Source organism: Moschus berezovskii, chromosome 14 (genome assembly GCF_049115385.1).
Source record: "Moschus berezovskii isolate FMDL1 chromosome 14, NW_MosBer_1.0, whole genome shotgun sequence".
NCBI classification, from domain to species: domain Eukaryota; kingdom Metazoa; phylum Chordata; class Mammalia; order Artiodactyla; family Moschidae; genus Moschus; species Moschus berezovskii.
Genome location: NC_142473.1, coordinates 48,861,747 through 48,889,320, shown reverse-complemented (window position 1 = coordinate 48,889,320; position 27,574 = coordinate 48,861,747). Strand labels below are relative to the sequence as shown.

The 27,574-nt window shown below is 40.2% G+C and overlaps 1 protein-coding gene across 6 annotated transcripts in view; it reads right to left on the bottom strand.

The window, feature by feature from the left end:
- RIC3 (RIC3 acetylcholine receptor chaperone) overlaps window positions 1-27,574 on the bottom strand; it is a 61,040-nt gene that overhangs the window by 17,474 nt on the left and 15,992 nt on the right. For 5 of the 6 annotated variants that reach the window (XM_055423433.2, XM_055423435.2, XM_055423434.2 and 2 more), the window contains 3 exons: window positions 7,325-7,551; window positions 6,071-6,146; window positions 3,759-3,852 (listed from right to left, as the gene is read on the bottom strand). In XM_055423433.2, the coding sequence (XP_055279408.2) occupies window positions 3,759-3,852; window positions 6,071-6,146; window positions 7,325-7,551 (397 nt within the window). Of the gene's footprint in view, window positions 1-3,758; window positions 3,853-6,070; window positions 6,209-7,324; window positions 7,552-27,574 lie in introns of those variants that run through there. The other variant, XM_088843106.1, reaches the window with a different exon arrangement.

Below are 27,574 nucleotides of genomic sequence, written 5' to 3'. Positions count from 1 at the left end.
TAAGTGTCTGTGGGGAGGGGGTTGGGGGCAACACCCAAGCAAAGGAATAAAGTATATGCAAAGTCCTAGAAGCAAAAATGCACAGGTACTTCAGAGGTAAAGCAAGTACTTAGTGTGGCTGGATCACAGACATCGAGAAAGAATAATAGGGAAAGATAAAGCAACTGAGGTATGCAGAGCCCAGACTATGTAAGTCATGTAAAATATTCCACTCTTAATCAAAAGCAACAGGGACCTAATGAAGGGTTGAAAGAGGTAATCCACTGGTTTGGAAAGCAGAAAGTGAAGGGAGGCAAATTAGAGGAAAAGAAACCACATGAGTTAGTTCTGACCTATGTCAAAAGTAAAGGCATTCTCAGGACTTCCCTGACAGTCCAAAGACTCCATAATCTCAATACAGGGGACCCAGGTTCAATCCCTGGTCAGGGAACTAAGATCTTACATACCACAGAACATGAACCAAAAAAAAATAAAAGACACCAATTTCTTTAAGGAAAATATTTAAGGCATTTTTCATTTGCTCACTCATTCTTCCATTTCAACTAATACTTTTCTAAAGCCTACTACTGTCCTGTGCTAGGCACCAGGAATAAAAAGGATAATTCCTGCCCTGGCAGAGTTTAGAATGTTTTGCAAGAGACACTTATCAACCAGGAAGAAATGACAGGACAGGTAATTAATGAGATATGATAAGTGAAGAAAAGATGAATCAAAGATGACATTTAATTTCTCTTTTGTGCAACTAAGTAGCTGGTGGAGCTGTTTGCTGAGATGGGGAACATTACAGGTAGAATAGGCTCATCTGTGGGTAGATGATGAGCTCTGTTTTGGATGTTCATTCACTCAAAGGACATTTACTGTCTGATGAGGAAAAGAGCAACTATCTATGGGACCTGTCCTGTAGAACTCTGAGTACAAAGATCAGGAAAGGAAGAGAAGGATGCCAACAGGGAACGGGTAGGATTTCCTCTTCTACCGTGATAAGTACAAATGATGACCGCAAAAGCGACTACATACTCTGTCAGTGAGAAGTATTTACTTAGTGCCTACTATGTGAACGCAGTGAACAGACAAGAGACTAAGCCTGTCCTCACAGAGTTTATATCCCAGTGATGCCTGCCAGAAACGTGTAGTCCCACATACATATACAACATGCCTGCCAAGGTGTCTGCTGCCAGAGGTTGTACCCTCATGTCTCCTCTTGGGGCACTCCATGCTTCTAGGTAAATAATTACAGCTGGACATGCTGCTCCAGGAAGGAAATTTTGCTGATCACAAGGACAGAAATAAGGACACCTCAGTTCTGGTTCCTAGATCCCTTCCTTAGTCTTTGTGTCCCGGAACTAGAGAGTTTGCTTAATATCAGACATAACATGGCACAATACAACCTTCTAGGAGGCCTAATTATTTTAAAACATGTGCAGACTTATATTGCTCACAGGTGAAAGCTGTATGAAAAGTTTTCCCATATTTTGATTCTTTCATAAGCACTAAGTATTAGAAATGGCATATATTGGGAATTTTAAGTAAAATCTTACAGTTATGGAGTGATATTATATAAAAGGACTTGGAAGGCTGCAAATGAACATGTCTTCTTTGTCTTAAGTCCTTTCCTTGGCCCCCAGAAGCCTGGCAATGTGACAAAATCTTGATCTGATAGAAAAAATACTGGGTTATTTTGGGCTCTTCTAATAACCCTAGAAGCACAGACTTGTAAAAGAACAAATAAGGTTAAAGGATTTAAATATAAAAAGGACAAGAATATAAAACATGTAGCTACTTAGCCCTTGAAATTTTGAATGTGTTAAGACCCACAGGGCCTACCTATGAGGATAAAAGGTTTTAGATTAAGGAGTTTCTGAGAGAAAGTCACCTCCTGTGGACTGGAAAATGAGATCTGGGAAAGGGAGACACAAGCTATGCTCTCCTGAGTGAAAGGAGATCTGATCCCTGGTTCCTGACAGGTACTGTGGAAATAATTTACACAATCGTTGCCATGAGGCAGTGCAATCCATGTGTTTTCAGAGAGTCCCCACTCCAGCATCTGACAAGGAGTAAATAATCTGAGCTAGGGCCTGTTGCCCCAGAAAGAGTGATATGGCACAACTCCATATGCAATGGTGATGTCAGGGTGGTGGAGGAGACACACAACGCCTCTGCTTTTGCACATGAAATGTGGAGACGCAATCCTGGCTGGCACAAAAAAGACAGACAGTAATTAGGAGTCATAGTACTGCATCCCTAGCTTGGACAATGGACAGATGGGATGCATGGTAGCATTATTTGATCTGAGCTAAGGGAGTCTGAACAGCAGTGAATAATAGTGAGAAAATATCTTCATATAGTTTTTTATCCCAAGGCCGAGTGACTGGGTCTCCCAGGTGGGAGGCCCTGCCCACAGATACTCACTGATAGTTTTCTGACCCTTAGGTGTTGCCAAGGGCTTCAAATAGACCAGGCCAGGGTACGATATTTTCTGAGGCACAAGGGTCTATAAAAGTCTGGTACTTGCCCACCCAGACTGAGTGGTATAGGGGGAGGGCAGAAAAGGCCAGAAACATATAGTTGCACAAACTAGTTTAGTCACACTCATACAAAACATTGAAACAGATAATGTACGTATTTAGCTTAGAGCTTGGTTCTTAGTAACTGCTAGTAACACCAAACAGTATCACTCACTCACACAGATACACTCACATATAGATATGTATACCTACCTCGACTGCTCTGGAGAAGGCCAGATGGTCACTGTGCTTTCTGGACCAAAGGAAGGTCAAGGGTGCTGGGCCCAGATAGGCAGGGATCACTCTTAAAAAGGTCACTTCAGCAGCAGTGTAGACATTGCAGGGAAAAGCCAAACCAAGGGACTATAATTTAAGGATGTTTACTCTTTTCATATCCAGCCAAAGATGGGCAAGACAGGAGCCAGAAAGCAGGGAAAAGAGTACGGGGCACGAACAGCACCACGGATGGCAAACAGAAGGGGCCGAGGTAGAGCAGTTTTCTGAGGCAAAGACTCTACACTGAGCCCCTGAGTCTGCAGGAGGGACCTTTCAAGACATCCCCCTGCATGGGACCTCCTGCACGCCGTTCACCCCAGTGCCTATTCCATCCTTGCCAGAAGGCCCAGCATGAACTGAGTCCCTCTGTGTCCTCAGTCTCACAGTCTGGTTTCTCCTCTCTCGCCTTCCTACACCCTTGTTTTCTTAGTTGATGCCAACTTCCATTAACCCCCAAAGCCACCATTTCATATCCTCAGCCAGCCTTGTAGCAAGAGGAGTGTGTCTTCACCATGGGGCATCCTAAAGGGCTAGTTTGACTCCTGACACCTACTTCACACATCCAGTTCTGTTCTGGCACAGCCAACAAAAAACAAATGCCTACTCTGAGCATACTTGGGCTCCTCGCATTTTGTCTCAAACAGAAAGCACACTATTTAATAATCTTGTATTACTTAAGATAATGCCATTTTTAGACAGCTAGGAAAATGACTTCCTTAGAACCCAGTCATTTTACCTTGTGACATCCACTCACAAATTCACTCACTCTCACAATAATGCTGCACAACACAGAATATATACTCTTGAAAATGACACTTGAAAGTGTGAAAATGTTAAATGAAAAATAATATGCAAATGGCTAATATAATAACAATAATATAAAGTGAAAGCAAGTGTGCCAGAAATCAAAGAAAAATAAAAATTTGAAATAACTCTGTAAATGGGCAATAGTCTGATCCCTGTTATGTGAAAACATACCTCTCACCATTAGGCCCCACTCTGTTGATTAATTTTTCCATGGCTTCCTCTGTTTCCTTCAGTTTTTCTTGCAGTTGAACAAGCTCAAAATTGGCTGAAAAATAAGCATTAATCTGAGAACCATCATATACAACTCCTTAAGCTCTTTTCTGAAACACAGCTGGCTGTGACATTCTACAATAATCCAGGCTGGTCCTGAGACTCAGAGAAGAGACTGCAGCAGCTAATCCAATCAGGACACAAAGGGTACTGAGGTCTAGGTACTAAGATCTAAAGGATACACGTTTAGAAACTGATGAATAAATCACCCTCTCTTACACACAGAAACACAGCAGGACCAGCCAAAGAAACACCTACAAGTGAAAAACACAGCCCTACACAGTCAGCCAAGAAGAAATGAAGATAAACATCATCTTTCTAATTCAAATAATACTTGAGGATGAAGTACCAAACCTGGTAAAGGTCTTCAGAAAAGGTATTAAAGCCTTGAAATGAGCACTATGTCATCTGTACCTAAGATCTGAAAACATATGGAAGATAACAGTTTAATTCTTCAAAAGAAAAAGGCCCGAACTAGGGCTGACACGTTCCCGCCCCAGGTTTTCTACTTCAGTCATCTGTGGTTGAACTGTGTAACCTTGCCCCCAGAAGCAGTCTTCTCAAAAAAGGTCAGAAGGAGCACATCTACTGAAACTAATGTTAAGGTCCTAAAAGTAAAACAAAAAAGTAAATCACTCAATCAGTACATGAAATAAACTTTAAAGCAATAGAAAAATAACATGCTGTTCATTATGTAGATAATCTAGTCATTCCGTTTCATATCTGAGTGTCATCCTACAGAGATACACTTAGAGGGTCACTATAAAATATAACATTTCAAAGGCTTTTTAGTACTTTTATAAGATATTCTTCTGCATCCAATTAACATCTGTGCCACGTAAATGCTTGGGTTATTTTCATTTTGTGTATAATTCAAAATCGAAGTGTAAAAAGTTGATACAACTGCTACTACATCATAAGACAGCTGCTCTTAGGGAATACATTTTATTTACTTCTTTCTGTTTTAAATGCATTATGTGACATTATGAATTTGCTACTCTTTAGCTCACAAATATTTTTTTAAAATTTTATGATGTGTTTACCATCACTTTTGGCTAGACACTATCTCAGTTAAGAATACAGCAAGGATTGCAGTCACTTAAAACTGAATATTTAAGATTTCAGGATGGAGAAGCCACTGGGATATCTATTTTCATAGTGAATCCAGAGTAAATACAAATAGTAACTATGGCTGAGGGCAGATGTTTCAGTGGTGCAGCCTTTCTTCATTTTGATGATGTCTTTCTTTTAAAAAACCTCTGATGAGGCTTCAGAATCCACAGGATAGTTTGGCCTCCAAGGCCTTCAAAAATACAGCTTAACTGACCTATTCTTCATGCCTTCTTTCACACAGCTGCCCCGTTTCAGGCTGTGTCTAACTCAAGCTCCCTATCAGGCCTCCTCCACAGCTAGACACGATTTCCCAGAAGGCTTTCACCAACTCCCTTTTTTCTAGGCAATAAACTTTTCACCAGTTATATTTTCCTAACATTCATCCTAGACGATAAATTCTCAGAGTGAAGAGCCATGCCATATACATTTCATTTTTCCAGAGAGCATAGAAGATGCTACTTGGTCCATAAATATTTGATGATCATGTTTCAGGAGTCAGAAGTATTAAACTCTATCCCTAGATCTAATAACTGACTTTGGCAATTGACTTGATCTCATTGACTCAGTTTTCCTCTATGTGAAATTAAGAGATTTGTTGCCAATATTCTTAAGTCTGGAAATAAGAAGAAACCCATGCTAAGTGTAAAATATTAATTTGTAATATATGTTAACAAATAATGAACTGACAGTTCTGTACTTTTCATAACTGTCTGTTCCTTAAAAGCCCAAAATCAACATAGAAACTTTTGAGAATTCCCAGTGTGTGTGTGTTAGTTGCTCAGTTGTATCTGACTCTTTGCAACCCCATGGACTACACAGCCCATCTGTGGAATTCTCCAGGCAAGAATACTGGAGCAGGTTGCCATTTCCTCCTCTCGGGGATCTTCCTGACCCAGGGATCGAACCCAGGTCTCCCCCATTGCAGGCAGATTCTTTACCATCTGAGCCACCAGGGAAGCCAGCTGAGGTAAAAACGCCATCAGATTAAACTGGGACAACTTTTGAGAAATACTTTTAAGGCATATCCACAGACTGTCACTCTGGCTGCTTTACAGCTGTCTGACTCAATGAAACTTATGAAATAATGAAAGGGCACTTACTAATTTTCCTGTGGGTGTTCCCAGGTGTGGCAGTAGAGCACTTCCGATCCTCTGCAGTACTTTTCCCCCTTGAGAGCTGAGAAGTGAAGGAGGTACAGCACATCAACAGCAGCTCAGAACCTCAAAGTCACGGAACCCCTCATATTAAATAAAAAAAAAAAAGGTTGGGAGAAATCAAATCAAACAGCAACATTAGAGAAACATCTCAAAAAACAAAAGCCAACAGAAGGTTCCCAAGCAAAAAATTATTGAGGCACAAGAAAACACTCTCTTCACAAGTCATGTGTTTTGGCCATGCTCATTGAAGACTCAACCTGGGCTGCCAGTAGAACTCCTAGGCAGGAGACAAGTGACCTCATACTCTAGTTAGGAGGGCAAAGTGAATCTGCTTCCTCTGCTTGCAGTGCTAAGGCCCATGGCCTGCCTAGACATGAAACTTAATTAGGAGTCTACTTTCAAAGGACCCAAATCACGTCCCCTCAGAACTAGGAAATATCAGGCTTAGTTTCAGGATATGGCAGTTCTGTTTCAGGAGAATTACTACCATTAGGATTTCCCTGGTGGCTCAGATGGTAAAGGGCCTGCCTGCAATGCAGGAGACCTGGGTTCAATCCCTGGGTCAGGAAGATCCCCTGGAGAAGGAAATGGCAGCCCACTTCAGTATTCTGGCCTGGAGAATTCCATGGACAGAGGAGCCTGGCAGACTATAGTCCATGGAGTCATAGAGTCAGACACAACTGAGCAAATTAGTACAACTGATGTTAAAAATAGCACTCCTGGTAAAAGGAGGAAAAAATGGTGTTGGCACAGTCACTATTTGGCCTCACAGTGATTACCTGGAAATCACGATGCCAACCCTCATGATAAAGTTCTTCTTAGAACACCTTTATGCCTCTACAGCTTGCAAAGATGCCCAGTCAAGAAAAAAACCATGTAGGGCAGCAAGAGGGTAGGCTTTGAACTTTACTGCTCAATGGATTAGGAATTAGAAGGATCCACGTTCAAGCCCTGCTTCTACATTTTTAGTTGTGAATTCTGGGGCAAATTATTTGGGTTCTGACTGAAGATTTTCTCGTCTATGAAACTGAGATAACAGCTATCTTAAGTATCTGCTAAAGAAGAGGCAAAATTTAAAGAGACGGTAGATTTGAAAAAGGGCTCTGAAATACAAAGGGTTTTAATGCTGACAATGATTCTCATTATGATGATAATAGATTTTCATTGATGTAATACAATCAGGATGATTCCACTTACCTTAAATAGAATGTACAGTATATATAAAAAAATTCCAAAACCATAGATGGGAATAATTTGCCCCATCAGGCCTCTTCCACCACTTCCTCCTCCAGCGCCTCCACCTGATCCCTTGGCCTTTGCAAAGGCTTCTGCGAGGTGAGACCTCTGGAAACGAGCCCCAGGGGTCTGGCCATCTGAGGGTGCCTGCTGCTGATGCATCATAGGTGGAAATCGACCCAACTTCCCTGAGAAAATAGATGAATCAGTCTTTATTTCTTCTACTATTTTAAATACAGCTATTTTGAAACATGTCACATACTGAGATATAAACCATAGAAGCCAACTCAAACAAGTTTAAGAAAAACCTGGAACTTGATTATAAGGATTTACAGGTATCACTAGAGTATCACACAGGTATAATAGGTATCACTAGAGTATCACACAGATAATAAACACTATGCGGCAATCTCCAGCTGTTCACCAAACCCATTTTCTCTTCCTTTTTTGGTCCACAGGTAGATGACATTTTTCAGCTTCCCATACAGTTAAATGTGGCCGTGTGACTGAGTCCCAGCCAAAGCAACGTGAATGACAGATGCCAGTTCAAGACCTGGTCTAGACAACTTTTCATGTATTGAATTCTGTGTTCATTTCCTTTCCTCAGGCTGGCTGCTGACACCTAGGGAGGCATTTGGGAGTCAAGTGTTGAAAATGGCAGAGCCTCTATCAACCCAAGTTCCTGAATAACTGTGTGGCACAGAGCCTTCCACTGTAGCCATCCCACCAACTTAGCACCATCTGCACCTGTTTATGTGAGTAAGAAAAAAACTTCTATTGTGTTAGGGCCATGATACACTGTGGAGTCTATCTGTTAGAGCAGTTAGCCCCCCCAACTAATACATGTAAGGAAATGCAATATATATATTTTTGGTCTCAGAAGAGAACACAACTGGAAACTGGAACGCCATCGATTCAAGACGGCTCCTCTCACACTGTACCTCAATCATTCTCCCTCTATGGGGCCAGAAGGCTTTTTTCCCTGTTACTTTGTTTTTTCTCCATTACTTTGTTACTAGCTTCTCCTTGAATGTGAAGATGTTCACCCCCAAACCCTTCAACTTGCATGTCCTTCAAGGGGTCAGCAGAGATTGGTTATAATTCCAAATTCCCTGCAGGAAGATTTTGAGGGCTCAGCTTGGGTAGCTATGTGGCACTTTCTAGTCAGCTGCAGCTGAGCAGATAGGATTCATATAGTATAGACAGGGTCACAGGGGCTCATCTCTGTGGGTGGAAGAACAGGGCTTAGAGAAAGGAGCGCACACCAATTTTCTCACACTGTTTTCCTCCACTGGAGCAGCCAAACATTAACAACAACTGTCAAGCCTCCTCCAAGTCACAGGTGAGAAAGAAAGGAAGGACATCTCTTCAAAAGTCATGTAAACAGGCTTCTGTGGATAAACCGCTGACAGAAAAGACTAAGGAGCAGAAAGACTTCCTGATTCAGGCTCTAAGAATACAGACTATATGGTAAAAAACTGGTGGATTTGATTTCAATAAAATTGTGGATTTCTGTTTGGTAAAGAATACCATTGGAGAAGGAAACGGTAACCCACTCCAGTATTCTTGCCTGGAGAATCCCATGGACGGAGAAGCCTGGTAGGCTACAGTCCACGGGGTCGCAAAGAGTCGGACACGACTGAGCGACGGAACGGAACGGAACGGAAAGACTACCATGAACAGGGTTAAGACAGACAACAGAGAAGGAAAAGCTCTTGCAGTATCTAAATTTGACAAGGGATTAAACCTCTGGAATAGTCAAGGAATTCCTACAATTTGATATGAACATCAGAGGAAGCCCAAAAGAAAAATGCCCAAAAGATATGAGTAGGGAACTCACAGAAAGAGAAGCTCAAACGGTTAACAAGTATATTAAAAGATGATCAAAGTAAAACCAAGGAGAAAAATACTAATTTAAACAATGAGACAGCATTATACCTATCAGAAGGGCAAAAATCAGAATGGTGGGAAATAGCAGGTACTGGCAAGATGCGGGAAGCAAGCACGCTTGTGCACTGCGGGTGAGAGTGTAAACGGATACGGCCGAACTCAGTGACGTTAAGGGTATATCCTATGACCCAGTGACCCCACACTGACGGACAAGTTCCAGAGAGATTCTCAGATAAGGCTATCTATATCTGAATTCAAGCAACAGGCTTTATAGACCTGTGTGAGAATGTTCACTGTGATGATGCTAAAGTAGGGAGCCTGAAGGAACTTTGATCTCCATAACTGTTAGAATGTAAAATCAAAATGGAGTAGATACAAACATGGAATTTCATGTAGCTTTCAGAAAACATACTTTAGATGTACCTACAGAAGCTTGAACATATTTTTAAAAGCACAGCACTGAGTTAAACAATAAATAAGCAAATACCATGTGTAAGCTAAAGACACACCATAATTATACTAGATATCTTTCAAACAAATATGTAGGCCTAAGAACATAAAACAGACACATTAGAGTGGGTGCATACGAACAGGGAAAAGAAACAGGCATGTACACTGAAGGTAAAGGATTAAAAAGAAAATAATGAAACAAGGAAGCAAGCTGGCACTGAGCATGTTAATCAGGTGTGATGAACTGAGACCTGTCTTCAGGTCAACGTGCTGCTCCGGAGGTGAGAGAGGGTGGGTGGGCCGCACAGAGAGAGATGCCAGCCACTGGCCAGGAGCTGCCCTCTGCTTTGTACCTTCTCTCAGACAAGCTGCACCCCAATCATCCCCTTTTCCCTCCTGTTAATGACTGTGGATGACATGGAACTGATGACAAGAAATGCTTCTTTTTAAGACGGGGTCAGCAACAAAACCACAGGTGCAAACAACAGAAGGAGGACAGCAGGCCACTACCCCTTATTCTGGGTGCTGAGCTCATGCACACAGTCACTCAGCCGTGTCCGACTCTTGGAGATCCTACGGACTGTAGCCCGCCAGGCTCCTCTCTCCATGGGATTCTCCAGGCAGGAATCCTGGAGTGGGTTGCCATTTCCTCCTCCAGCTGATCTTCCGAACCCAGGGACCGAACCCAGGTCTCCTGCACTGGCAAGGAGATTCTTTACCAGTGAGCCACCTGGGAAGTTCATTCTGGGTGCTGATGACTCTTTTGCTACTAAATTGTCAAGGATCTTAATAGCTTAAATAGTGTCTACTAGCTTCAAGGCTATCATGCACTCTGAACAAATACTTAGCCAGCATCCAAAAAGCTAGCCATCTTCTCGAGTGAATCTGATATATCTGGTGGTTAGTGTAGATTTACTATCTGTAATAATATGTTGTTGAGTTCCATCTTACTGTACTGAGAACACCATTTTCAAAACTTGGCATAAAACAAAATATAAAAAATTAAAACCAAGTAATGGCACAAAAGGCATTATTTTGCATTTCTAAAATTGAAAAATGCTGATGATGCTGAACATCACACATTTCCCTCCCCTCAAAACTTATATAGCTCCATCAACCAACAAGATGTACTGGACAGCTATTAGTACTCTGTAGTGTAGGTAAGAAAGGAGGAGAGCCATAAATGAAACAGAAACAATGGTTTCCACATGAAGCAAGGCTTTTAAAAAGTAGTATACCCAAAGCAAACAGCAAAAAATGAACAGAATATCATGGATCTTATTACCAGACAAACTAAATGTCTAAGTATTGAAAGAATGCCAAACAAAAAAGGAAAGGAGTCAGATGGGATCAATCATTGGAGGGAATGAGATTCAGTAGAGAAGAGAAGCAAAAGTACATGAGAAGAGGAACGCATGCAGTGAGAAAAGGAAGAGAACAAAGAAAGAAAATAAACAAGGCCAACTACCGAATCCTTTCAGGGAACTAACAAGAGGCAAAAAAGGAAAGCAGGTAGATTAAATGTTAACGTGTGTCATATAAATTTAATACTGTGGGTCTAGGAACAGGGAAGTGATTTAACAAGAAGGGTGTTTGAGGGGGATTATCCTAGCAGTTGAGTAAAGACCAAACACAGAAAGAAACTAGGGTCCAGAAAATCAGCAAGATGACAGCTATACCTATAGAAAGGAAAGGATGGATCCAAGGGCTTTTACCTTTATCTGCAGTGTTTAACAATGAATGAAGGGGGCAGTTTAGAAAACTCGAAGGTTGGTTTAGGATACCAAGAGAGAACAACGAGGAACACTGAGAGGGCTTGTGCTTAGGGGGGAAACTGAACACCTATTTTCACATGGTAAATTCCAGGTGTTGGTGGCACACCCAGAGGAAAAGTTTGTTTGATTGTACTTAGGCTTGAGAGGAAACTCTGACCTATCTAAATGACATAGCTAATAGATAAAATTAAGTTGAGTGAACAGTCCCCATGCCAAAAAAAAGGTGGAGGGATATGTGAAGTTATATGCAAAAGGAGCAAGGGAAAAAAAAACCCTGAGCTGGTCAAAGGTGGCCAGAAGCAAACCAGTATCAGAAAAGTCAAAGGAGGATAGACCTGAAAGCAATTGAGAAATCTACAACAAACTTTTAGACACAACGTATTCTTGGGAAAAGGCCAGCATATGAAATCTTGACTGTCCATCTGTTTGGATAATAATGGCAGTAACAGAAATTAATACGATACAAAGGATCATAGAAACTTCAGAGTCAGAAGGAGCCTTAAAAGCCATCCAGTCTTTCAAAAAGTGCTATGGAGACAAGACATCCATAGAAAAGAATGAATTGGACCCCCTGCCTCACACCACATTAAATTTCTAAAAATTAACTCAAAATAGAGACTTAAATATAAGAGCCAAGACCATAAAAGTCTTAGGAAAAAAACATAAACATAAATCTTTGTGACTTCAGATACGCCTCAAAAAGCACAAGCAACCAAGGGAAAATTAAATGGACTTCATCAAATTTTAATGCTTTAGTGCTGCAAAGGACGTTCGTTCCGTTCCGTCGCTCAGTCGTGTCCGACTCTTTGCGACCCCGTGGACTGTAGCCTACCAGGCTTCTCCGTCCATGGGATTCTCCAGGCAAGAATACTGGAGTGGGTTACCGTTTCCTTCTCCAGGGGATCTTCCCGACCCAGGGATCGAACCCGGGTCTCCCGCACTGGAGGCAGACGCTTTAACCTCTGAGCCACCAGGGAAGCCCAATCTGTAGGGGACAACAATCTTATCGGGTTCATGGGCAAAGCACCTGATTGAAGTGTCCCTTCCCTTTTGTATTAGATCAGCCATCTGGTCAGGGCAGGTGTAGACTTGGGGTCCTCCCCCCAGAGAGACATGGATCCATTGTAAGGGTTTGTCTGTTTGTATTAGCATGGACAGGAGTGTTTCTGGGGAGGCCAATATCCATAATTGAAGCTCTTGAGTGGGGTCGTAGCGAGAAAGTTGAGCAGTATCGAAAGCTTGTTGAACTCTTTTAATAACCTGTTTATGGGGCAGGGACAGGGTGATTTTTTCGTGGGGGAGTCTGTCTTTTGGTAAATTAAAGAGGAGTATTAGGTTCCCTGTGGATATGGGGATCCAGGGCCGTAGCCAGTTGATTTCCCCCAGAAGGCTTTGGAGCTCAATCAAGGAATAAGTTTCTTTGATAGTTATCTGTGGCTTAAGCGGGGAGACCACCTCAAGGGTAAGTTGGGTCCCCAGGACTTTGAAAGGCGGGACATACTGGATTTTGTCAGGAGAGATTATGAGTTGCCCCCTGGCAAGACAATCAAATAGTAATTTGGAGGCCCATGTAAGCTCGGTGGTATTGGGCACCCCAAGAATGATGTCATCCATATATAAGTATAATAAGATGTTTAGATAGCAGTCGGACGGGCTGAATAAGATTAGCCACATATTGTTGACAGAAGGATGGACTGTTAGCCATCCCTTGAGGCAGGACAACCCATTCATATTGTTTGTCCGGACCTTTGTAATTAACAGAAGGTACCAAAAAGGCAAATTTCTCATAATCTTGTGGATCCAGAGGTATTGAAAAGAAACTATCTTTAATATCTATTATCAGGAGGTGCAGGGCGACGGGAAGGGAAGACAAACCACTAAATAAAAGAAAACATCATATCTCATAAAAGTATCCAAATATATAAGAAGAAGAAATGTAAAGTAAATAAATCTACAATCAGATACTACTTTATACCCACTAGGATGTTATAATCAAAAAGACAAGATAATAAAGAGGGTTGATGAGGATGTGGAAAAAGGAACTATCATACTCACCTGAATGGGAATGTAAAATAATGCAGCTGCTTTGAAAAATAGTCTGGCAGTTCCTCAAAAAGGTAAACAGAGTTTCCGTTCAGTTCAGTCACTCAGTCCTATCCAACTCTTTGCGACCCCATGAATCACAGCACACCAGGCCTCCCTGTCCATCACCAACTCCCGGAGTTCACTCAAACTCATGTCCATCGAGTCGGTGATGCCATCCAGCCATCTCATTCTCTATCGTCCCCTTCTCCTCCTGTCCCCAATCCCTCCCAGCATCAGGGTCTTTTCCAGTGAGTCAACTCGTCGCATGAGGTGGCCAAAGTATTGCAGTTTCAGCTTTAGCATCAGTCCCTCCAATGAACACCCAGGATTGATCTCCTTTAAAATGGACTGGTTGGATCTCCTTGCAGTCCAAGGGACTCTCAAGAGTCTTCTCCGGCACCACAGTTCAAAATCATCAATTCTTCGGCGGTCAGCTTTCTTCACAGTCCAACTCTCACATCCATACCTGACCACGGGAAAAACCATTGCCTTGACTAGACGGACCTTTGTTGGCAAAGTAATGTCTCTGCTTTTTAATATACTATCTAGGTTGGTCATAACTTTCCTTCCAAGGAGTAAGCGTCTTTTAATTTCATGGCTGCAATCAGCATCCGCAGTGATTTTGGAGCCCAAAAAAATAAAGTCTGACACTGTCTCCACTGTTTTTCCATCTATTTCCCAAGAAGTGATGGGATCAGATGCCACGGTCTTTTGTTGAGCTTCAAGCCAACCTTTTCACTCTCCTCTTTCACTTTCATCAAGAGGCTTTTGAGTTCCTCTTCACTTTCTGCCATAAGGGTGGTGTCATCTGCATATCTGAGGTTATTGATATTTCTCCCGGCAATCTTGATTCCAGCTTGTGCTTCTTCCAGCCCAGCATTCCTCATGATGTACTCTGCATATAAATAAGCAGGTTGACAATATACAGCCTTGACGTACTCCTTTTCCTATTTGGAACCAGACTCTTGCTCCACGTCCAGTTCTAACTGTTGCTTCCTGACCTGCATATAGGTTTCTCAAGAGGCAGGTCAGGTGGTCTGATATTCCCATCTCTTTCAGAATTTTCCACAGTTTACTGTGATCCACACAGTCAAAGGCTTTGGCATAGTCAATGAAGCAGAAATAGATGTTTTTCTGAACTCTCTTGCTTTTTCCATGATTCAGCGGATGATGGCAATTTGATCTCTGGTTCCTCTGCCTTTTCTAAAACCAGCTTGAATATCTGGAAGTTCACAGTTCACGTATTGCTGAAGCCTGGCTTGGAGAATTTTGAGCATTGCTTTACTAGCATGTGAGATGAGTGCAACTGTGTGGTAGTTTGGGCATTCTTTGTCATTGCCTTTCTTTGGGATTGGATCCTTATGACCCAGCAATTCGACCCAGCCTCTTCAGGCTGCTGCTGCCAGAATGCCGCCAAAATGTGCTTACACAAAAAATTATGTACAAATGTTTAAAGCCAGCATTATTCATAAATGTGCATATAGTAAAATGTGCATCAACTGATTAATAAACAGATGTAGTATATCCATACGATGGAATAGTTCTCAGCCAAATAAAAGGAAAGAAGTACAGACACACGCTACAGTATGGATGAACTTTGAAATCATAATGCTAAGTGAAGGAAAAAAAGTCAGTCATACAAGACCACATATGAGTCCATTAATATGAAATGTCCAGATTAGGCAAATCCATAGAGACAGAGTGGATTCATGGTTGCTTGGTGGAGAGCGGGAAGGAGGGTGGAGAGGGAGCAAAACAAAGTGACTGCTAACAGGTATGGGTATTATTTTTCCTTGAGAGGTGATGATTAAAATGTTCTAAAATTGATTCCAATGATGGCTGTACAACTTTGTGATTATTATTAAAAACCACTGATTGTGCAACACAGTACGTGAATTGTATCTCAGCAAAGCTGAATTTTTTAAAAGAGCTATCTAACCACCTGTGTTCAATACCCTCAACTTCCCTTAAGCGGTGGTCCTGACTCTGCCAAATACCAAACAGAAAACTCAGTATGCCCCCCAGGAAGTCCATGCCACTTCTGTACAGCCATGACTGTTAGATTTGTCTTCTTTATATTGAGTTAAAGGGTGAGTAATGGGAGGAAGAAAGGAAGTGTAATACAAGGGCTTTAAAAGCAACACTGAAGGATGTGGCCAGAAGTAGAGAAACATAATAAAACTGATTTTAAAGGAGATTATTGGTGTTTATGGGCTTCCCAGGGGGCGTTACTGGTAAAGAACCTGCATGCCAATGCAGGAGACATAAGAGATGTGGGTTCAATTCCTGGGTCAGGAAGACCTCTGGAGGAGGACATGGCAGCTTATTCCAGTATTCTTGTCTGGAGAATCCCCATGGACAGAGGAGCCTGGAGGGCTACAGTCCACAGTGTTGCACAGAATCAGACATGACTGAAGCGACTTAGCATACACAAATTAGAGATTACAATTAGAATCAAAGAAGCACTAAGAGGACTTCCCTGGTGGTCCAGTGGTTAAGACTACATGCTTCCACTATGAGGGGCACAGGTTTGATCCCTGGCTGGGGAACTAAGACTCCTAGGAAAAAACACTGACAAAGTAGAGAATACTATTTTCAAAGGCAGGAGGGGCAACTGACAGCAATGGAAGAGATAGGCTAGACGGTAAAAACATATTTTATACCCTAGGAGAAATCTGTGCATTTTATATTCATAAGTAAAATTTTACATATTTATTACTGAACACTTAACAATGTGCCAGACACTGGGCCAGACACAGATTAAAATAAATAAAAAGAACTTCTGCATTTAAAGAGATTATAGACAAGAAGTATAGTTACACCAACATGGTAACGTACCATAACTATCAAGTCCAACGGCTTTTACTCAATTCTCACTCATAAGATTCCTCTGCTACACAAGAAAACGATCACCACAGTCATTCAATAAATACTGGATTAATCTGAACAAATCTCTCAAACTTTCCTGCCTTAACAACTGTGGCATATCACTCTCCTGATCTTGGCCCAATGACTTGTCCATCAACCTGTTTCTTTCCATCTCTTTAACCTGTTCTTTAATCCTCTCTCCTCAAGATTTAGTTTCATCTTTTGTTTTTTCTTTATTCTTTTTCCTTTGATAAATTCATTCATTCTTAAAGCATACATTATAATTTCCAAGATGTACAGGCTCTAGTTCTAACCTTTCCTCCAAGCTCTTACCTCTTATCTCTGAATCCCATTAGTATATGTCCTTTGGTGTGTCTATCAACTCAAAGCTATGAAATGAAACTCATTTTCACCTTTCAAAACCTGCTCTCCTCCTGTATTTTCTTTTCTTTGTAGAGTCAATTAGGCTTTGGATCTATAACCCCTGCCACCTGTAACCAAAGGTACACTTGAGATGGCAGGCTAAGTTCAGAATGCTGAATCTGGAATAGATTTTTCCATAAAGTTAACTGTTCTCAATAGGGAGTAACCTGACCTCCTGGATCTTGGCACCACCATATTTCTTAGAACTGAACAGCCCAGAATGTCTAAAAAGTCAACAGCAAGCAAACACTTAGAGATGTCTGGTTGAAATGATTTTTTAAGAAAAAAATTTAAAGAAAAGACCCCAAGTATACAAAAATAACTATAGATGATAATACAGGAGCATTTGTATTACTACCTACCACCAGATGTTAACTGGAGCCCCTTGTGTCTCTTCCTCCCACCCTCACTGAGATAGCCACATCTCTGAATTTAGTTCTTATGATCAGAATGTATGCTTTTAGGCTTCACTATGCAAGTATACATCCATGAACAATATACAATATTGTCTGAGTATTTTAAAACTTTATATGATGAATAGATGGTGGTAGTACAACACTGTGAATATACTTAATGCCTCTGAACAGTATACCTAATGGTTGAAATGATAAAAGTCATGTATATTTTAACAATTAAAAAAAACTTTATATTACAGTATCACACTGTACTGATGTTTCTGCAACTCTTTTTTGCTTTTTCTGGGTGAGGATTAATATTTTGACCTAGAAATGTAACCAGATCAATACACGGAGCTCTAGTTCATTCACTCAAACTGCTTTATAGCATCTCCTTATTTATCTATATCACAATCTTCCACTATTATAAATGTTACAAAATATTAAACATTACTTTACAGCTACATTATAGAAGGATTAATGGGTTTTAAAAGTATAGTTGGTTTATAATGTCATGTTAGTTTCAGATATACAGCACAGTGAATCAGTTTGAGATATATATATATATACATATACACACACACACTTTCATATTTTTCCCTTATAGGTTATTACAAAATATTGAGTATAGTTCCCTGTGCTATACAGTAGGTTCTTGTTGGTTATTTTATGTATAGTAGTGTGCATATGTTAATCTCATGTATATGGCAATATATACACAAGGAAATATTACTTGGCCAGAAAAAGGAATGAAATAATGCCATTTACAGCAACATGGATAAACCAAGAGATTATCACACTAAGTGAAAAAAGCTAGACAAAGACAAATATCATATCAGTTATATATGAAATCTTTTTAAAAGATACAAATGAATTTATCTACAAAACAGAAACTCAGACATAGGAAAATTTATGGTTACCAAAGGGGAAAGGGAGGAGGAGAGGGATAAATTAGGAAGCTGGGATTTGTGATTTTTTTCTTTTAAAGAAAAGCTTTAAAACAAACAGCTAGAGAGATCAGAACATTAAAGATGTTAGAACATTAAAATTGCAGACCTTCCAAAATAGAAAACAGCTATGTTTCCTATCTCTATATGTACTTAAGTATTCTATAAAGTGGACTTGACTAAATCCCAATTGTTTATTGAAAGCTTTCCCCACATTTAGGTTTATTTAATTATTAAAATTTCACTTAGCAAATCACTTAAGCTTGACTAAAAACTTAATGGATTTTACAGAATGAAGCTCTACTTTCCCTTGTTAATAACCAGCCCCACTGCTAAAAACAAAAACAGAAACTCTAGCACTGTTAACAAAAGAGCTTTCTGAAAGCAACATTAAACCATCTGCAGCATTTCATTCTCAGGGCAAATAAATCAGTAAAGAACTGGATGTGTTTATATTTCTGATTACCACAATACAAGAAAGGTCTTAATGGCCAGTCCTTTAAGATATGAAAGCTTCTCCCTAAATACTGAGGACATTCTCGAGGCCATATTTAATTCAACATTACTTAAGGTGGCGGCTCCAACAATAGCTGACTGTTTCTCACCAGTCTCCCCGGAGGGCCCATCTTGTCACATTCCCCTCCTACCTAACTCTACTTTGCTGACCACTGCTTTAATGTTTTCTGCCTGTTTAATCAGATTTTTTTCTTCATCTCTTACCAACCTCTCCATTCCCGATTCATACTACATGTAACTAAAGGAGATGTTTGTGGGTCTAAGCTGCTTAGGGTCTGGTTCATATACTCAATAGATGTTAACTATTACTGTTTGTTATCAGAGTAATCTTTCTGAAGCATAATTCTAACTAGTCTTGCCATATCTTTGATCAAAAGCTTTCAATGGTTCCCATTATCGACAAGACACTGCATCATGCAAGAGGAAGCAGAGGGAAGTAAACTGAGTACCACCATTTCAGTCAGAGATTCTTACTGTGCATTCAACATTTGAGTGGAGGTTAAATCAACCTTTCTAGAGCTCATTTTCATCATCTGTAAAATGGCTATCATGAGACCTACTTCTTAGAGTTGTTACAAGGGTTACAGACTAAATAAGATAACATATACAAAGCACCTAGCACACACAGTGGGTATTTAACAAATTCTGATCTTCCCTCCTTACAACCTGAACTCCTAAACTATCAAATTCCATAATCTAGCCAAAAAGTACCTCTTCACACTTCTTTCCCTTTACATACCCCTGATTCAGCCAAACTAGACTTCTCACCATCCTTTGAGCCTGCCTTCTGATTTCTTGCCTCTTCAGTTCAGTCACTCAGTCGTGTCCGACTCTGCGACCCCATGAATCACAGCACGCCAGGCCTCCCTGTCCATCACCAAACTCCCAGAGTTCACTCAAACTCATGTCCATCGAGTCGGTGATGCCATCCAGCCATCTCATTCTCTGTCGTCCCCGTCTCCTCCCGCCCCCAATCCCTCCCAGCATCAGAGTCTTTTCCAGTGAGTCAACTCGTTGCATGAGCCTTTGCTTATTCCAATGGTTCTGCTTCTCCCTCCAACTTCACATACCTAAATCCAACCTATTCTAAGCTCAGGCCAAATGCTGCCCTTGTCCCTGAAGCATTTTCTCTTATTGGCTCCATCGCTAAGAATACACTGTCGGAACTTCTTTAATTACTCTTATCACACCTGGCCTTATTCAAGAGTTATATTGAAATTTTGTGTCTTAGAGCTCCTACTTGAATGGACTGGAACAGAAATGGGTAACAACTCTCACTAAGGACCATTTCTACTCAACTTTAGTTAGTGCTAATCAAATCCTACAAATCACATCTGAGAACAAGAAAAGATCTGGTGTTGCTACCAGCTGGCCTGGCACTCACAGTTAGCTCTTGGTGTTCTCTTCAGTTCAGTTCAGTTCAGTCGCTCAGTCGTGTCCGACTCTCCGCGACCCCATGAATCACAGCACGCCAGGCCTCCCTGTCCATCACCAACTCCCGGAGTTCACTCAAACTCATGTCCACAGAGTCGGTGATACCATCCAGCCATCTCATTCTCTGTCGTCCCCTTCTCCTCCCACCCCCAACCTTTCCCAGCATCAGAGTCTTTTCCAGTGAGTCAACTCGTCGCATGAGGTGGCCAAAGTATTGCAGTTTCAGCTTCATCATCAGTCCTTCCAATGAACACCCAGGATTGATCTCCTTTAGAATGGACTGGTTGGATCTCCCTGCAGTACAAGGGTCTCTCAAGAGTCTTCTCCAGTTAAACGCAGGCAATTTCAGACATCAACAGCAGACAAGGCCATTCTGTGACCATGATGGATCAGGCAAAAAATAATAATAATAACATTCTATAATCTGTCTGAACACACACAAAACACGAACACTGCCCAAAGAAATATCAAACAGCCCCTATTTCCAGATGATGAGTGACTGCTGACTGCTGCCACTTTGTTAATTATAGCTACAGCTTTTCTTAAGACTGCTCTCTTCACATAAACTCTACTAAGACAGCCAGTCACAGAATTCACCCAACTTTCTGACAGCACCCAATCCATAGCAAAGCCCCACGTCCTTGAACCTTCTTCAAAATCACCTAACACAAGCGTCAATCTCTATAGTAAGACTTTTCTAACACTCTTCTTGCTGAGATACTGTGTGCTTTATCATGATATACATCTTCCTTTGCTAAACAGGTAATAAATCCAATTTACTCAACTACAGGTGCACTCCTGGTACCCTGGCTGGAGGATAAACTATGAACTTCTAGAATAAAATCTAGTATTTTCTTTATGCCTACAGGGCATGCTCTGGGTCTCACATGCTATACGCTTTGTTGAACTGATCTGAATGACTTATACTAGGTCTGTTGGTCCTTTCTGGAATCTCAAGACCCAGCCCAGTCACTCTTAAGGCTAAACGTTTACTTCACTATCCTGAGTGTTTTCAACTTCCCAGTTTTGAGAGAAGAAAACAGCAGTCAGGGTGACTGATCAAGGTGCTCCACACCCACACACTTCTGAGTTTTTTAATTTGAAAAAATGTTTAATTCACAAGCACTCACAGTCTCTCAAATTGTCTCCTCTCTTCTTTGTGTACACTTTCAGAGTAGATGTCTGATGTTTCCTTAGGAGAAGAACGAGTAAGGGACCAAAATAATTTGTTTCAGGCACTTACAATTATGTTTATATGTCAATGTTATGATATGTACATAACATGTATACATGAGATTAAGAGTCAGTGAGCAGGACTCACTTGAGGAGAACACGGGGACAAGAGGAGTCTGAACTATTCCAGAGAAACAGGGTTCCTGAGGAGCGAATGGTAAGGAACCCTGTTTATGGGCATTCAAAGTGAGATGCTCAATGGAAAACAGGCAGGCAGGGTCAGCAGGAGAGACGCCAGGAGTGACGTTACTGTTGAGCGCCATGGGCCCCAGCCAACAGAGACAGAGGGCAGGACTCTCTTGGGGCCAACTCGAGCACAGAAGCAGCACTCTGTCACTGTGGAAGCCTTCAAACACTCTGGCCCCTGTGCAAAGTCTTAGTCCACTAGCTGGGGACAACTGACAAGCTCCCGACCTAGCATGCTGACATCTTCATGTTCCACAGGTATGTAAGATGAGAGGAGAATGGCTATTCTGGCCAAAGAAGAAACTGGCTGATGAAATGAAAGGAGAACCACAGGAAAAAGAGACCATCCCATCTTAGAATTTGTGGCAATAACGTAGGGGTTGTGTGGCACAGGTTCCGGTAAGGCAGAATTAAGAAGTCCTAAAAATAAAGCCATGTAGTTCCACGGCATGAAACTCTAAGAAGAAAGCTCTTGAAATGCACTTTTGCTTGGATATTTAGAAGAGCTACCGGCACATCTACTGTTTTCGTGGGAAACATGTACTGGTAGATCTTCTAAAAGAACAAACAGAAGACGAATAGAAGAACACACAAGAAATCAGAATGAAAGAGTAGCAAGACTTGGAAGAACCACACAAGGAGGCCAAGGTTCAAAATAAGTTTACAAAAGGCTAGCAAAAGCAAAAGGGGTATTTTTAGAGTGAAAATACAAAATTTATAGGGAGCTTGGAACAGACATGCACACACTGTTATATTTAAAATGGATAACAAGGACCTACTTACAGCACATATAACTCTGCTCAATGTTATGTGGCAGGCTGGGTCGGGGTGGAGTTTGGGGAATAATGGATACCTCTATACATATGTCTGAATTCCTTCACTGTTCACCTGAAACTATCACAATATTGTTAGCTGGCTATATTGCAATACAAAATAAAAAGATTTAAAAAAATAAAACTACAAACAATAAACACTGGAGAGAATGTGGAGAAAAGGGAATCCTACTACACAGCTAGTGGGAATATAAACTGATAGAGCCACTATGGAGATTACCATGGAGATCTCTGAAAACACTTGGACTAAAATTACCATACAACTCAGCAATCCCACTACTGGGCATATACTCTGAGAAAATCACAATTCAAAAAGATATATGTACCCCAATATTTACTGCAGCACTATTTACAATAGCCAAGACATGGAAGCAACCTAAATGTCCACTGACAGATGAATGGATAAATAAGATGTGGTACATATATACAATGGAATATTACTCAACCATGAAAAGGAACAAATTTGAGTCAGTTTTCGTGAGGTAAATGAACCTAGAGCCTGCTACACAAAGTGAAATAAGTCAGAAAAAGAAAAACAACTATCACATATTAATGCATATATATGGAATCTGGAAAAATAATATGAATGAACCTATTCACAACGAAGAAATGGAGATGCAGACATAGAGAATGGGCTTATGGACACAGCAGGGGAAGGAGAGGGTAGGACCAACTGAGACAGCAGCACTGACATATATACACCATCATGTGTAAAATACATAACTAGTGGGAAGCTGCTGTATAACACAGGGAGCCCAGCCTGTATATAAAAAATCGATTCATGTTGTTGTATGGCAGAAACTGACACATTGTAAGGCAATTATCCTCCAATTAAAAAAAAAAGAAAATGCAAATTTACCTGATGATAAAATGTAATGCTGAGAAAGCAGAACTTCCCAACTTCTATTTTACTTCCATATTCTATATCAAAGGATATGAATTTAGGGTTAAATGGACGCTAGTAAAGTCATGCTCAAAATTCTCCAAGCCAGGCTTCAGCAGTATGTAAACTGTGAACTCCCAGATGTTCAAGCAGGTTTTAGAAAAGGCAGAGGCACCAGAGATCAAATTGCCAACATCCGCTGGATCATGGAGAAAGCAAGAGAGTTTCAGAAAAACATCTATTTGTGCTTCATTGACTATGCCAAAGCCTTTGACTGTGTGGATCACAATAAACTGTGGAACATTCTGAAAGAGATGGGAATCCCAGACCACCTGACCTGCCTCTTGAGAAACCTGTATGCAGGTCAGGAAGCAACAGTTAGAACTGGACATGGAACAACAGACTGGTTCCAAATAGGAAAAGGTGTACGTCAAGGTTGCATATTGTCACCTTGCTTATTTAACTTATATGCAGAGTACATCATGAGGAACGCTGGGCTGGAAGAAGCACAAGCTGGAATCACGATTGCTGGGAGAAATATCAATAACCTCAGATATGCAGATGACACCACCCTTATGGCAGAAAGTGAAGAGGAACTCAAAAGCCTCTTGATGAAAGTGAAAGAGGAGAGTGAAAAGGTTGGCTTGAAGCTCAACATTCAGAAAACAAAGATCATGGCATCTGGTCCCATCACTTCATGGGAAATAGATGGAAAAACAGTGGAAACAGTGTCAGACTTTATTTTTTTGGGCTCCAAAATCACTGCAGATGCTGATTGCAGCCATGAAATTAAAAGACGCTTGCTCCTTGGAAGGAAAGTTATGACCAACCTTGATAGTATATTAAAAAGCAGAGACATTACTTTGCCAACCAAGGTCCGTCTAGTCAAGGCAATGGTTTTTCCCGTGGTCATGTATGGATGTGAGAGTTGGACTGTGAAGAAAGCTGATCGCCAAAGAATCGATGCTTTTGAACTGTGGTGTTGGAGAAGACTCTTGAGAGTCCCTTGTACTGCAAGGAGATCCAACCAGTCTATTCTAAAGGAGATCAATCCTGGATGTTCATTGGAGGGACTGATGCTAAAGCTGAAACTGCAATACTTTGGCCACCTCATGCGACGAGTTGACTTACTGGAAAAGACTCTGATGCTGGGAAAGGTTGGGGACGGGAGGAGAAGGGAACGACCAAGAATGAGATGGCTGGATGGCATCACCGACTCTGTGGACATGAGTTTGAGTGTACTCCGGGAGTTGGTGATGGACAAGGAGGCCTGGCGTGCTGTGATTCATGGGGTCGCGGAGAGTCGGACACGACTGAGCGACTGAACTGAACTGAACTGAACTGGAAGAGAATTAACAATTATAGAGGGAAAAAATGTCCCAGATGGGTGAGGAAAATAAGTTCAAATCCATTCACTAAATAATGTCCTCCAGGAGGACTGGTAAAACTTGCAAATAAGGTCACTGAACTAAAAAAATAATTTAGAAATTAAATTGGTAAAGAAAAAATTTGAACGAATGGCAATAGATAACTATTGTTCCAGTTTGCAAAATGCAAAAGCTGGACAGTGGACTTTTCAACTAATAGAGAAGTGAACATCTTGTGTAGCTCTTGGGCTCAATTCTAAAAATGATTCTTCCCTTTGTTATGGAGTGGACATGAGAAGGAAGAAACTTTTTTTTCTGGTTGTAAAAGAAATGCATACCTATGGAAAACTGAGAAAATACAGAAAAGTATAAATAATGACCACCTATAATTCCTAAAATAACCACTGTTAAAATGTTGATCTGCTTCATTCTAGTGACTATGCATAGTGAACACATCTTTACTTTTTATTTATAGCATACAATTTTTGCATATCATTTAGAACTTGTCATGAGAAGAAAGAAAAAAGGAGAATGAAAATGTATTAAAAGAAATTATGGCTGAAAACTTCCCAAATCTAAAGAAGGAAACAGATGTCTACGTACAGGAAACACAGAAGGTCTCAAACAAGGTAAACCCAAACAGAAATACAAAAAGACATATAATAATAAAAATTTCAAAAGTTAAAAATAGGATTCTGAAGGTAGCAAGAAAAAAACGAGGAGTTAATTACAAGGGAACTCCCATAAGGCTATTGGCTGATTTCTCTTCAGAAATGTTGCAGGCCAGGAAGGAATGGCAAGAAATATTCAAAGTTCTGAAAGGGAAAAATCTGCAACCTAGAATACTCTACCAAGCAAGATTATCATTTAGAATCGGAGAGACAAAGAATTTCTCAGATAAGCAAAAATTAAAAAGAATACAGCAATCCTAACCTATCCTAAAGGAAATATTGAAAGATCCTCTCTAAATAGAAATGAAATTATTAATATATAGGAAAGACAAAATCACCTAAATCACTTAGTTATGTCCTTTGGAAAGCAAATCACCTAAATAAGCCAGTGCACGGGGAACTCCCTGGTGATCCAGTGGTTAGGACTTCAGGCTTCCACCGCCTGGGACCTGGGCTGATTCTTGTTTGGGGAACTAAGGTCCTGCAAGCTGTGCGGTATGGTAAAAAAAAAAATTTTAATTAAAAACCTCAATATTACAATTAAAAAATAGGTAAAGAAATAAGGCCAGTGTACAGATTTTTAAAAATTCAAAATTTCTGTGAAAGTGATGATAACCACAATGAAGAACAAATGGATGAATATGAAGATGTACAAGAAAATATCAAAATCAAAATGAGAGAGGAGAGTAAGAAAATGTAGATTTTTTCTCATTTCCTAGAGTGTGTCTGAGCCTATATGACTAGTCTAAAGTACACAAAGGATGGAATTAACATACTAAAAAACAGAGTAACTACAAAAACATATAACACATTCACACAAACCAAAAAAAAAGGGAGAGAGAACTTAAGTATAATGCAAAAGAAAATCAAACCACAAAAGGAAAAACAAAAAGAAAGAGATAAAGAATAAATATAAAATCAACAGAAAAATACAACTTAAAATGCAATAAATTCATATTTATCAGTAATTACCTTAAATGTCAATGAACTAAATGCTCCAATCAAAAGACACAGAGTAGCAGACTAGATTGAAAAAACAACAGCTACAATATGCTGCCTATAAGAGACCCACTTTAGGGCAAAGGGCACAGACAAATGAAAGTGAGGGGGACACAAAAAGATATTTCATTCAAACAGAAATGAGAAGAAAGTGGGAGTTACACTACTCATATCAGACAAAACAGACTTTAAAACAAAGGCCGCAGAGGAATATAAAGGACATTATATAATAACAAAAGGATAGATACAAAAAGAGGAATTTACACTTATCAACATATATGCACCAAATACATAAAACAAATTCTAACAGACATAAAGGGAGAAAATAACAGGAATACAATAATAGTAGGAGGTTTTAAAACACAACTCACATCAATGGATAGATCTTCTAGACAAAAAATTCAATAAGGCAACAGAGATCCTAGATTATGCAATACAGCAGTTAGACTTAGTTGAAATTTCTAAAACATTATATCCAAAAAACCAGAATACATATTTTTTCCAAGAGCACATGGAACCTTCATTAGGACTGACCATTATAGTAGGGCACAAAGCAAGCCTCAACAAATTAGAGTATAGAAATTATCTCAAGCATCTTTTCTGACCACAATGTCATAAAACTAGACAGCAACCACAGAAAAGAGAAATGAGAAAATAAACAATTCAGAGACTAAAAACAAGCTACTAAAAACCCAACGGGCCAATAATGAAACCAAAGAGGAAATTTAAAAATATCTTGAGACAAATGACAACTAAAACACAACCATACAAAATCTGTGGGATGCAGCAAAAGCAGTTCTAAGAGTAATGTCATAGTGATAATCAGGAAATTCATAGTGATACAGGCCTTCCTCAAGAAACAAAAAAATCTCAAATAAACAACCTAACCTTTCATGTAAAAGAATTAGAAAAAGAACAAACAAAATCTAAAGTCAGTAAAAGGAAGGAAATAAAGATCAGAGAGGAAATAAATAAAGTAGGGATTAAAAACACAAAAGAAAAAAATCAGTAAAACCAACAGTGTGTTCTTTGAAAGGATAAACATCACTGACAAACCTCCGGCCAGGCTCACCAAGAACAAAATAAGAAATAAGGAGCCTTAACAAATAATACTGCAGAAATACAAAAAAACCTTAAGAGAATACTTTGAAAAATTGTATGCCAACAAATTTGACAACCTAGGAAAAATAGGTAAATTTCTGTAAATAAACAGCTCACCAAAATTGAATCAAGAAGAAATAGATAATTTGAGATGA